Source organism: Notothenia rossii (genome assembly GCF_949606895.1).
Source record: "Notothenia rossii genome assembly, chromosome: 7".
Lineage (NCBI taxonomy): Eukaryota > Metazoa > Chordata > Actinopteri > Perciformes > Nototheniidae > Notothenia > Notothenia rossii.
In genome coordinates this window covers 9,354,742-9,368,651 of record NC_136905.1, presented here as the reverse complement: position 1 = coordinate 9,368,651, position 13,910 = coordinate 9,354,742, and the positions used below count along the sequence as shown (strand labels likewise).

The 13,910-nt window shown below is 42.8% G+C and overlaps 1 protein-coding gene across 2 annotated transcripts in view; it reads right to left on the bottom strand.

The window, feature by feature from the left end:
* lipeb (lipase, hormone-sensitive b) overlaps nt 1–13,910 on the bottom strand; it is a 36,352-nt gene that overhangs the window by 13,823 nt on the left and 8,619 nt on the right. For both annotated transcript variants that reach the window (XM_079692103.1, XM_079692104.1), the window contains exons 2-8: nt 11,842–12,083; nt 10,238–10,522; nt 9,242–9,332; nt 8,113–8,258; nt 7,141–7,326; nt 5,535–5,684; nt 979–1,123 (exon numbers count right to left, since the gene is read on the bottom strand). In XM_079692103.1, coding sequence (XP_079548229.1) covers nt 979–1,123; nt 5,535–5,684; nt 7,141–7,326; nt 8,113–8,258; nt 9,242–9,332; nt 10,238–10,522; nt 11,842–12,083 — 1,245 coding nt within the window. The remainder of the gene's footprint in view (nt 1–978; nt 1,124–5,534; nt 5,685–7,140; nt 7,327–8,112; nt 8,259–9,241; nt 9,333–10,237; nt 10,523–11,841; nt 12,084–13,910) is intronic.

The window sequence follows — 13,910 nt, the reverse complement described above, 5'->3', positions numbered from 1 at the left end:
ACTAACTAAGCACTTACATACTAACTAAGCACTTATATACTAACGAAGCACTCATATACTAACTAAGCACTTACATACTAACTAAGCACTTATATACTAACTAAGCACTTACATACTAACTAAGCACTTACATACTAACTAAGCACTCATATACTAACTAAGCACTCATATACTAACTAAGCACTTACATACTAACTAAGCACTCATATACTAACTAAGCACTTATATACTAACTAAGCACTCATATACTAACTAAGCACTTATATACTAACTAAGCACTTACATACTAACTAAGCACTTACATAGTAACTAAGCACTTATATACTAACTAAGCACTTACATACTAACTAAGCACGTACATAGTAACTAAGCACTCATACTAACTAAGCACTTACATACTAACTAAGCACTTACATACTAACTAAGCACTTATATACTAACGAAGCACTCATATACTAACTAAGCACTTACATACTAACTAAGCACTTATATACTAACTAAGCACTTACATACTAACTAAGCACTTACATACTAACTAAGCACTCATATACTAACTAAGCACTTATATACTAACTAAGCACTCATATACTAACTAAGCACTTACATACTAACTAAGCACTTATATACTAACTAAGCACTTATATACTAACTAAGCACTTACATACTAACTAAGCACTCATATACTAACTAAGCACTTATATACTAACTAAGCACTTACATACTAACTAAGCACTTACATAGTAACTAAGCACTCATATACTAACTAAGCACTTACATAATAACTAAGCACTTACATACTAACTAAGGACTGGCTTATCTAAAGCCAGTTGAGTAGCACTTGAAGTGTTTGGCTCTATGAAACCTGATGTGCTTATGATTCTGTTTTCTTCAAGGTTGTATCTTCTTGGCCAAATGCACTTATTGTAAGTCTCTTTGGATAAAAGCGTCAGCTAAATGAAATGTAATGTGTGTGTGTACCTAGCAGGTGGTGGTTTTTCAGAGCCCAGCAGTAGGCGTAGAAACACTCCTCCAGGGCCCTGGGGAAGGGGGCCTCGGGGGCCAGAGAGTAGTCGATGGACAAAATGGGGACACCGAGATCCTGGGACCAGCTCTTCAGATAAGGCTGCAGGACACAGGAGACATAAGTTAGAGGGGCGAAATTATAAATAGAAAAACACTGGGTTTCAAAGCTGATATATAATATGTTGTTTGTGAGAAACAAGAGCAGCGGTCCAAAACACAGAGGAGATGAGACACAGAGGTATGAGTGTGATGGGAGAAAGATACTTCAGGAAGGATAACAAGCTATGAAAATGGCCCTGTGATGTCATCGGTCTGCTTTGTGGCTCACGGTCTAGACAATGAAAGAATGAGCACTGCCCTCACTGTCACCTTCATTTGGTTTCTTCAGTTGGTTATACAAACGATGCCAACATGTCCTAGTGTATTGGGTGGGAAGGAACAAGACAAAGACAAGGTGATGGTGTGGATTTACAGGGAGTGTCTACCAAAACAAACTCACTGTCAGAATACTGAGTGTTCCTTTCTTCCCGTTGCTACACTTTGATTATGTGTTTACTATTCTTATGCCAACCTAAGGCAAGTGCTTTAGTCCACAGCTGCAAAGCAATGACCTTCAAATGCAAGCAAGGCAGCCAAACTTGTCACGCCAAAATATTCCTTCTACAAAAGCATCCATCCTTTCCTCGTCCATCTTTATCTTCTCCCAACACCTTCTCTGACTAGCTGTGACAGGTCTGGCGCTGAAAGTGACAGCTCTCCGTTCACAATGCCAGGAAAAGCACAGTGAGTGTATGTTTTGAATGTTGCCTCACCCACCAGTGACTCACGCTGAAAAGTAGTCGCTCCGGCATCAAGCCGTGCCGCCTCAAAGCCGCACTTGTCATAAGAAAGCTCAGAGTGAGGTCGCTGACAAGGGAGTACACGCTCTGTTCAGGTCAGAGTGGGTGTGTGTGAGAATCAGCAAAGGTTCTCCAAAGGTGTGTATGTGTGGAAACAAGTCAGTACATGCCAGAGTACTTTGACAGGTGCGGCAGTCAGACAGTTCATCATCTGCCTGCGTAAAAGGAAACCGCAACAAATGTCCCACAAGGAAGAGAAGAGGTATGTGTGTGTTTTAATGAGCTGGGACCAAGGCTGGAAAACTCTTCTCATCCACACACATCCTATTCACAAAGACGAAAAACACTCTTACACCAATTTAGAAGAAGCCAGATCAGTTCTCAAAGCGGGAATAATGGGAGCTGCAGTCCAACTCTTCGGAAGACATGCAGAGGTGTTAATCTGCAGGCTAATACCTCTACAGGGAGTGTGTGTGTGTGTGTGTGTGTGTGTGTGTGTGTGTGTGTGTGTGTGTGTGTGTGTGTGTGTGTGTGTGTGCCCAAGTTGCTAAATGCACAGATGCCAGCACATCCATTCCTGTGATGTCAGCATAATTGGGCTCTGAGAGCACCAACGGCTCCAGCCACTGAAGTCCAACTCTCCATCTCGCCCAGCCGGCAGGAGAGAAAGGGGTCGAGGAAGGATACAGGAAAGGATAAATGAGCCGAGCAAGGCCCCCGCCCTCTGAGAAACTTTTCATTTTTCTATTCTTTCTTCCTTGGCCTTGCCTCAGGGATGAAGAGAGCAGAAAGCACACAGTAATATTAGGAAGGTTCAAATTGCTTGAATAAGACAGGAAGGGGATGTTAGAAAAGGACACTAGGTGAAGAAAAAGGATTTTGTGAGGTATTAGAAAGGTTGAGAGCGAGGATGTAATAAAAAGGCGAGCCCCGAAGAAAAAGACAGAATGATGGTCTGACAAGTCTTCCATTGGTGCTCCGGGTAATCTTTCTCTGCGGGGTCGTACAGTTCTCTGTTAATTCAACATGACAGCTCTGTTCACCCCCGTCTGTGATTGCTCGCCCTCTCTTCCTCTGGTTGCTACGCAGCTGCAGACCAAGAATGCCTGTGTCCTTGGCGATCTCACAGAATCCTGTCTTACAGAGGCTATAAGAAGCCTGACGCCACACACAGACCACACACAGCCACAGATGACCAGATCAGTGAAGGAGAGCTGGGTGCACAAACTGTATTTAAATCATCCTTCTCATCAAGGTGAATCACGGAGGTTGAATAGTTTCTCTCACTATGATTTCATATTTTGTTACTTACGTAAAGCTATGATAAAATACATGTTTTGAAGGCTGTTAGAGCATTGGAGAGATTTTTTGGTACAACTTTACAATAAGACTACCCTTATAAAGGCTATACAAATAGTTTGCATTTCATTTATTAATTGGGTTGTGAACACTTTATAAATTATTAATAAGCTTTTATAAGACATGAGATAAACAGGGCGACTGTGACCGGTTGCCAAATAGTGAGCCCACATCTATCTGTACTGCTAAGCCTTATATTGGCTACCTAGCTTACTTCGTCTCCTTCCTCAGCCAGCATCCTTGGTATCTGTTGTTCATTGAGTTGATTCTCGCTAAGTAACCAATATAAGGCTTAGTCATCTTGCCAAATAGTGAGCCTGTGTTGACGTATGGAAACTATGTTAGAACTGGTTTATAAATGGTTCTTAATTATTAATTAGACCCTCCAGAAAAACGCGATTCTGCGATCGCAGAATTTACCGCATAATCAGCAAAATGGCGCAGATTTTTAAAAGGCCGCATAATACCAGCATTTTTCCACACAAAGTTGAGAAGAAAAAAGTGAACTCGTCTTGACGTGAAGTAGTGATGATGATGAAGACGCGACGTCGTCAGCTCGCGCATCACAGAAGGTAAACAACACCGTAGAGTGAACGTGTGGAACTCACACAAGAAAGAAAACATCAAGATGAAATAATCTGATCCATCTCATTTACCGACGAACATTTGTGCTAAAGACCGGGCAAAGCAGTACCCCGATGTCTTTCACAAAAGTGGGGGGAAACTATTCTGCACCCCGTGCAACTGTGTGTTGGAGCATAAGTCTTAGAGAAAATCGACGGTGACGACCCACTTTGATTCATTCAAACATTAGAAAATGCTTTCTGCTGCTGCGGACAAGAAACCACTCACATTCACTGAGGCATCAACCTCCACAACCCTTACGAGGGCTACAAGAAACGAAGTGAGTAGCTTACAAGATTGAAGCTGGTCAGATAACGAACGAGTAAATGAAAACAGAATGAGGCGGAGAAAAGTAAGTGTGTGTGTGTGTGTGTGTGTGTGTGTGTGTGTGTGTGTGTGTGTGTGTGTGTGTGTGTGTGTGTGTGTGTGTGTGTGTGTGTGTGTGTGTGTGTGAGAGAGAGCGTGATTAAAATAGCCCAATTGCCATTACAATAAATAAACATTGAATGTGTTTAATTGAATAGGAAAGGGGTTTAACGTTAGTGGCAGGTTGTGTGTGAGAGAGAATAAATAAGAAAAAAAATCTATTCTTTTTCACAACTTCCCATAATTTCACCTCATAAAATCACATAAAAACCCTGCATGTTTAATCGCATAATCAAGGATTTTTGCCCTCGTTTTTCTGGAGGGTCTAATTAATAAAGTGTTTACAACCTCATTCGAAATCCTTCATAAAGGACGTCTTATTGTAAAGTGGTACCGATTGTTTAAGACAACTTATAAGTGTGTTTGTGTGATCTTTAAAGTAGATCTAGAGGGGAGAGTGTGTGTGTGCACCTTCTGTGGCTTAGCATCTCCATTTATAAAACTATATTCCTGCGTTTTCAGCCATTATTTACAAATGAATTAGCTTAACAGCTCATTAAATGTCACAATGTTGACAAAGGGGGAGAATCAGCCTGCTAACTCCTCGGCTCCCCTGCTGTCAACTAGCGCCCGTCTCAACACTTTCATTAGATGGGGTTCAATTTCAATTAGTTGGAGAAAACAGAGCGAGACAGTGAAGCGATGAAGGGATGAGAAAGTGAACTGGAGGAGCACTGTGGAAATGCCGGGTGTTTCAAATGATGGAGGTGAAGTGGTGTCAGCATCTGCATCTGTATCTGCTAAATCACACATGTACCACTGTTCCCTGCATTACTGTTGTGTTATAAACATCATCATAGGTCAGATGTGAGTCAAACTACAGCAACATATAATTATGTGAAACATCTTTTGTATTCAGTTTTCCTTGAAAAATGAAACAAATCATATTGCTTTTTAGGTAAGAGGATAGATATACTGTCACCTACTTTCCTTTCCATTACATGACATGTTAGACACTTTTATCCAAAGCCACTTACATACTCAATACAGTGGACAATCCCCACAGGAGCAATTTGGGGTGAAGTGTCTCAGGGACACAACGACATGCTGACTGCAGTGGGGTTTGAACCTGTGACCCCCTTATCCCAACACCAAGGCTCTATCCACTGCGACACACTTTCCCTTCTCTTTATTCTTGTCATCTGTGTGTGAACTCTTAACTCTCTTATCCCGTTTCCAATCTTGTTCGTGCCGCTCTAACACCTATGTTTCCCCTACACGGATCGATGAAGGTTTAGAGAGAGTTGCAGAGCAGCATCTCACCTCATGGGATTTGGAGGTCTGGGCCACAAATCCTCCTCCGTGGAAGTGGATCAGGATGCTGGAAGACGGGGGGAGGCGCTTGGTCTTCCCCAGCGACAGAGAGATGGCGCCCCCCTCAGAACGGGCGAGAGACAGCAGAGCCTCGCTGTCCTGGAGAGAGAGGTGAGGAAGGAATCAACAAAAGGAGAGAAATAAATCACTTCACATGACGGTGGCCTCACTGATAACCGTCCACATTATGTGTGTCTTGTATACTGGAAACAAAGCCTTGTTTTCATTGGTAACAAAAAGCATTGCTGGTGTGAGCAACAGGGCTCCTTGGAGAGGAGGACTAACTGCTGTGCTGCAGCAGCTTTCTGCCAGCCTCTCCTGTGCCTGCATGAACGCACACTAATTCCCATTCATTAACGGAAACAAGGAGGCAAAGGAAATGTGGCAGGGAGCGAGGGAGGGTTTCCATCGATGCACACTTGTAATTTGAAACTTTAAAAAAGGAAACTTTTTTGTTGTTGTGGTTTGATCAATGCTGGGAATAGAGAGGCGAAGTCCCACCCTTCTACTTCCGACCCATGGGACCTTATTTTGGAAAAAGCATGTATTGAAGTCAACCCGTTTGAATTGTGCCACAAATTACACATATGATGTTTGTCAATCTTAAACAATTATTTCAAAATGTCAAAAAAGTCACAGTTTGTCTTAAAACTGTTGAAATATAAGACTATTAAAAATATGCAACTAGAAAGACTACAAATCCCAGAATCCCGGTCCCGCATGCTGGCTCTTACGGAACCGACTAACTCCCCTTGTGTGTATGTACAGCTCTCAACATGCACAGACTTGGAGTGATTTTCACCTCTTTTAATACTTTCCGCCTCATTCTGAAAGAAAGAAGTGTAATGTGCCAACGTGACGCCGTCTTGGTGTGTGGTGCGAGATGGGAGATGTAGTTCATTGAGCGGTTTTGACTTCCAAAATTATCTTTTAAACTGACAAACGTCATATGTGTAATTCGTGGCACAATTCAAACAGGATCAAAAGATAATCTTTCTCTCTCCATTGACTTCAATACATACTTTTTCCGAAATAAGGTCCCATTGAGCCCCCCCGGAAAGGGAGGGACTTCGCCTCTCTATAGAGTGTTGATAGCTTATATAGTTACAACAAAAGGAGTGCAAGCTTTGAGGGAGAGAGGGAGTCTCCTGAGAGAATAAATAAGGGAGGAAAAGAAGTGAGTGTGAATCCTGTGACAGAAACATATAGAGAGAGAGATAATCAAGGGGATTAAGTCCATGAGGATGAGTCAGGCTGTCGTTTACTCCTGGGCGGAGAAAGAAATACCAGATATGATTTTACATATCGTTAGAATATTTCTATTTGCATGACTGGTAAATGCAAAGTGGTTTAAAAAGAGCCAGTGGAGGAAAACTGTCACAAACTAGGTCATGCAACAAATACCTAACACTAAGACAGCCAACCAGGAAGTAGTTTAAGTGCACAGCAAAGACTGAGATATTCTGGTTTTGCATAAGATGTGACAATAAGAAGTTCTTTTTATTGCTTTTTCAACTCTGCCACTAAAGTGTGAGTGGAATAATGAATGTCTTACCTGTCCTTCACGCAAGTCATAGGAGATGAGCCTCATCTGAACTGGAGCGCTGCCGATGTGCGCTGACGGAGGAGCTATGGTTACAGAGGCCCCTTGATTGGCCGCCAGAGGGAGGTCAAAGGGCACGGGGGGCACAGAGAGAGCCCGGTTCACCTTAACTTGAGTGGATGTCATACTGGCAAGTCTCTGGAGGAAGAGAGAGGATGAAGAAGAAAAAAGAAGAAAGATATCCGTGTTAAAATAGAGACAGAAAGAGTGGAGTGCAAGTTACAGAGCGAGTGGGGTCAATGGAGAGACAGAATAACTGCATGAATAAATCATGAACCCCATTGAATAAATTGAATTCCACTCTGTTATTACTAACAGCCTATAGGCCAAAGGCATAACGATGGAAGGGTACTACTACTGGAGGAAAGTAAAATATTCCTGAGAGAGTTTTTAAATTAAAAACAGGGCAATGCGCTTTTCTGTGTGCATGGGTTAGGGACAACATGGGTAGATTACAGATGGAGAGAGTGTGTGTGGGTGTGTCTTAGCATTACTATCCTTGTGGGGACCTAAATCTGTTTACACAGTCACGTGTTGGGACTCGCATCCCTTATGGGGACATATTGGAGGTCCCCATAAGGGGAATCATTCATTTTAGGGTGAAGACTTGGTTAGGGTTAGTCATGTGTTGGTTATGGTTAAGGTTAGGACGAGTCTCCAGGAAATGCATGTAAGTCAATGTAATGTCCCCTGAAGCGATGTATACATGGTTGGTGTGTGTGTGTGTGTGTGTGTGTGTGTGTGTGTGTGTGTGTGTGTGTGTGTGTGTGTGTGTGTGTGTGTGTGTGTGTGTGTGTGTGTGTGTGTGTGTGTGTGTGTGTGTGTGTGTGTGTGTGTGTGTGTGTGTGTGTGTGTGTGTGTGTGTGTGTGTGTGTGTGTGTGTGTGTGTGTGTGTGTGTAAAGAAGCATTATCAGTCCACTCACCGACAGGACTTCGGTCTCAGTAATGTTCCAGAAGCTCTTCCAGAAATGGACGTCCAGGTTCTGGGTGATGCGTTCAAACTCCGCCCCTCTCAGCTCTGGGTCGATGGCGTACTTCCCTGAGGTGAATAAAGAGCTGGCTGCTACACCTGAGGACGGGAGGAAGAGGACGCACAATGAGGAGGGGATAACAATAAGAGAAAGGAGACGGGGTAATGCAAGAGAAGAAAGGGGGTTTAGAGTTCAAAGTCAATGGAAATAAAAGAAGGATGTGGATGCCGGACGTGGGAGTGAGTGAAAATGGAAGTGTTTGCAGGCAAAAGCGCAGAATAATTCATGAGGATGAAATGGAACCAGGAGAAAGTAAGGCAGGAAAGAAGGAACATTAAAAGGTGAAAGCATATCAAACAACTTCACAAAACTAACTTGCTGAGAATGCAGAAGAAAGATGAGAACTGTGGTCAAACTCACAGTACATTTGCTTTGGGGTACGCACAGCCATATAATGTTACTGCCACACGGAAGTCTACCGTGCTGCTGCTAATTTTAAAACAGAAGATGATATGGCATGGCACTAAAGGAAAGGAGAAGCACTTTCAAACTGTACCACTCTTTAATTAAACTACAGACACAGGACAGCTACTGCAGAGTAGGAGCTCTAGGATAGAAACAACTTATTCACATAGTCTTTGTTACTGCAGAGGACTATCGTGAAGGGGTGGGTGGTGGGGGGTGGGGGGGGGGGTTCCAGCAAACTCACCATATGGTGCAATACCTCCTGCCTCCACTGTGGTGCAGCACAAAACACAAGAGACCATCAGAGTCCTTTTTGAAATGTTAAATATTTACGTGTGTTTGCAGTTAAAATATCTGTATGTACTTCTATCTCTGTACATAACTTTGTGCACGTTCAAAACATTCTGAAATATAGAAGAAGCCCCCCCAGTTCGGCCTCGAGACTCAAGAGGATGAAAGGGCCTCTACAATCCAAGCACACAACATCAAAAAGGAAACACAGTCAGGGGCCATGGAGCAATGTGGAAGAGGCGTGCGGACGAGTACGATGGAGGAATGAGAATACAGTGACTGGGTGATGGGAGGGGGGGCCCCCTGCAGACGGCTTGATGCTGACCTATTCCTGACTGATGGCGTTTGTAGTTTTCTCCAAAGGCCACGAGGCCGATAGCGATGGTCTGGAGACACGGCCGGATGGCTGGGCTGAACTGGAGGGACGGATAAAAACAGAGACAGATTATTCATTATATTACATAATCTATTTAAGATGTACTCTAGACTAAAAACTGCTTTCATTTGAGCAGAGACGACGGGATATCAGAAGAGTTTTAGACATAATGAATTGATGCAGAGGGAGGTTTCATCACTTGTTTTCCACTTCGTCTTTTTGCTGAGGGCTTAGCCTCTGTCTTTAGGATCAACAGAGACTCTTGTGAAGAAGAGCCTTCCCTCTGTCCATCTTAAATGATTCACTCACTTTAGTTTAACTGCAGGTTTAGGCAGCATGAGTCATTTTGTAGATCTGCAAATCTTTCCTGGCTTTACAAATGACAGTTCTGACAGCTCTCTGATCGGGGTCAATTCGCTTTAGTCTGGGTACAATGCAGCCCCTGGCATTTTCTTTTAAATAAATCACACATCCACAGGTTTGTTCTTTTTCCAAACAGAATATCCTTTTGATTGACAGGCAATGGCAGACTTGGGAGCTTGTTACTCTCATATTATTTAAAAAAAAATTGATAGCTACATAACCTAACAAAGGCAGTAACATAAGAGTATATTTGTCAGAGCTGTAGATGGTGCATTCAGGTGCTTGTCTGTAGGTGGTAAGCCAGAATTGGATTGAAGTGGTTTTTCATGACGTTTTATTTCTATTGTTGTCAGCTCCTTTTGTATTGTTGTCTTTATAATATATATCCTTCTAAAAGTGAATTACCTGCAGTTCCTACTTTGTGAACATTGAAGTACTTCCTGCCTCTCTTTCTTCCGAGTGTCCTACTTTTCTTCACATAAAAAGCCAATTCTAGTTCATCCAGCCTGAGGCACTGCTGCTTCTAAGCCTCCCCATTCGTCACTCTTGCCAGCTTCCCCTGCACCATGCGGCTTTTCTCACCTGGAAGCCGAGGCATCGGCCATAGAAGCAGCCCTTGTGCATGGATGTGTATTCGCGGACAAAGGTCTCACTGAGGCCGCTCTCATCCTTGAAAAAGAGGTTTCCATGGCTGTTGTCGTGCAGCATGCGCTGAGCCAGGTAGAGCAGGGCGCGCAGCTGGCACAGGGCGTTGCAGTACGCCTCCATCTCCCCCGCGTTGTGTGCCACTCGAAAGAAGATGCTGCGGCGGTTGGCGGTGATGTAGCGCCCTTTCTGGATGATGTGGAGAAGGCAGCAGCGCACAACCTACAAAATGAGGAAGATTGTAACGTTAAAATGGAGGAAAAATAGCAAGTCTTACGGCCCGTCCACACAGGCATGAAAAAAATCTTGAAAAATCTTGGAGGTGGGCGTGTCTGAAGCTTGGCGATTTTTTGCGAGCAACGCGACTGGCGGGATTTGCATAAACAGGATTTGATTGGCCGATGCCAGCTTCGAAAGCATCGGGAGCATCATAAGTTGAACATTGCTCAACTTTTGATGCTCACGATGCTTGCAAAGCCATGCTCAGCTCCCCACAATGCAGTTCGGCGAAGATTAAAAATCTTCTACGTCACCCCATTTAAGTGAATGGGCGAAGCTTTGAAAGATTTTTTTCATGCCTGTGTGTGGACGGGCCGTTACCCCCAAGATGCTACACTCTCCTTATGCCAAAATAAACCAGCATGGCAATGTCAGTTAAGTTAAACCATAAGAATAAGAGTACTAGGTTGCTACTGTTGCTGTTTGTGTCGTTACTTGCTGTTATTATTTTGTGGGTTTTATTAAGTTTTGTTGTGTTGTCCCACCTGAAAATAAAATTAAAAAATGTAAAAAGAAACTATAAGAAACTAAATAAATGATGATGTAAAAGGATGGCATTTTTACGCTGAAATTCTATGTGTACGTTTCTTTGAATAATGAATGATGAAGTCAAGGTTAATATTCCTATACTAAAATCGACCCATGTCGTTTTTGCTTTTCAACAAAGCAAATCATAGTTCTTTAAGTTGTGCAATCATTAAAGAGCCATGTCTTCTGGGTTTGCTGAAATTGTAATTAGGTTTCTGTTGGTTAAGCTTGAAGGAAAATAAACTATGTATGGTAGCGTGCCTGAAAGAAAGCATGTGAAAGGCTTGAAGCTTTAAAAATGGTCTTGCAGATTAGTCTGAGTAGCACTTTGGGAATGAGTAGGATTATATATGTGGAAACCAAGAGGTAAGAACACAGAGCAGCATTCATTTTCTGCTCTGGTAGACTCATTCAATGCGGTGGGCTGCAGCCACCGAAGGTCATGATGTTTCGTCGATACGTGTAGAAGACGAAGTACAGTGGGGTACAGTAGGGGGTAGATATTCTGCAGCTGGAGGAATTTATCTAACCTGATTTTCAACATAAAATCAATCTGTAAAACAAATGGGCTCACCTTGAAACAAAGCGATATCAAGCAGTTTCCCCACAGTGTGGAGAGAATATTGATAAGGATGTATTGCGGCAGGGGGGCTTATTATTCTCACAGCTGCACTGGGTGGAGATGTAAAAACACAGATCCAAGACTTAAGCACACAAAACATGCCACTGCTTACCTTGACCAGTGAGCGATAGCCGTTGGCGGGTATGTGTGGGTCAAAGTCAAAGTGATGGTAAACTTGAGTGAAGCCGGAGATAATGGGCTCCAGACTGCGAGCGTGGTCCTTGATGAGCTTCATGGTGTCCACCAGGCGCCGCGCCGCATCGCCCTGCGAGCCTTTGGATCCTCCGGAGAAGAACTCTGCGTTCTCATCGCAGACGCTGTGCAGCGCCGAAAACACTGCTTTGGTGTCCATCACTAAAAACAGGGACAGAAAGAAGAGGTCAAAGGGTGAAAACTAAAATAAATACTTTTTAACGTAGGTTTAGGGGAAAAATGTGTTAATTGCGAATATGTTTTTTTTTTTTTTTTTTTTTTTTTTTTTTTAAATGGCATAACAATTGCCACATGACTCGCGAAGTTGGAGGGAATTATCATTTTTGAAAGATTATCAATGAAAAATATATTAAAAAGATCGTGCTGTGTTTTTTAAAGATCTGTACCAAACATGGATTTTATAATAAGTCTATATAATATAATTCCTAAAAATATACAAAATTCAGGAATTATATTTTCACATATTTGACCAATTAATGTGTTTACTGAGATTTAGGGCTGAACGATTAATCGATTTTAAATCGAAATCGCGATTTGAAATGATGCGATTATCAAATCGCAAAGCCTGCGATTTTTTTTAACTTTTTTTTTTTTTTTCTTGTGTGTCAGTCATCCACACCAATCAGAAGTGCTGTGCTCCACATGTAGCAGCCATTGTTAACCAATCAGAAGTGGCCCATGATAGAAGGACAGATTGATCCAATCACCTGCCAAGTATTTTTGAAAGTGCCTGCCCTTTCCAAATGGCTTCCAATGGAGCTCTCCTGGATGGTTTGGTGAATCAAATCGTCTGAGTCAGGTTAGTAATGCTCCATCACTTGTTTCTGTTACAGGGTGAATCTTAAACTGAAGCTTGACTTTAAAGCAACCCAACGGAAGTTTCATGTAAGTTTAGTTCTTTCACTCGTAACTCGGGCTGCGGGGGGTGCTAGAGACGGGAGCACGTTGATGCGAACTTCCTAGCTGGAGATATGGCCGCATTTTACGTCCGTTGGGTCGCTTAAAAACAAATATCGCAAATCGAATCGCAATATTTGTCCGAAAAATCGCAATTCGATTTTTTTCCCAAAATCGTGCAGCCCTATTGTGATTTTGATATTGCACTAATATCCAGTCCCTTTTGCAACTTTGATCAAACTTTGATTAATTGCGGCGCACTAATGTAACGATGTAAGTCAAATGCATAGTAATCATTTCAAGGATTATTAATGTGTTTCTTTATGTATTCTGGTGGGAAAGTGTTCACTTAGCAGATTACTGACATAGGGGCTTGTGTCCCATAACAATCTCTGATCTCACCATCAAATATTCCACCTTGCTGACCCCTATGCATTTGTTAAATTAAAGACCTTTTTGCCTATAGTTGTTAAACTCGACTGTCAGCTGGTCTTGCAAGCATACAAAGTAGCACCCTGATGCTTATTCTGCACCACACCCCCACTCTCCATTATCATGTAGACACTGTAAAAAAGGTAGGATATCATTGGATATATCCTAATGTTCTCTTACTTCTATTAACTAATCCCCAGTAGCCTGGCGTACAGAAGCTCATTGATTGAAACGTGTTAAGCAAGCCTTGAAATTAAACGATGTAATGTTGGGCTAAGCAGCCAAAATCCACCAAGACCTGTTCAGACATGCATGAAGCAGGAGGAGAGGCCCTCCGCTGACGTCATGCTGATGAGAACAACCACTGATTAGTCATACACTGAATAAAAACACAAACACACTTGCATAAGAGTCCCAAAGGGAGGTGTGTACAGCTGGAAACACACAGCGGAGCGTGTTCATCAAGTGTGCCAATACCCCTGTCCTAATGCAGCATAACAAGGATCTGGTTCTGTGTCCCTGATGGACTGAGATCTGCTGTCAAGTCACCGGAGACCTCTGTTTCCACAACACATGAGCCGGAGAACAAGCTGGTATTTACTGTATAGGGTGACGGCACGCTGAGAGACGGGGGGAAGA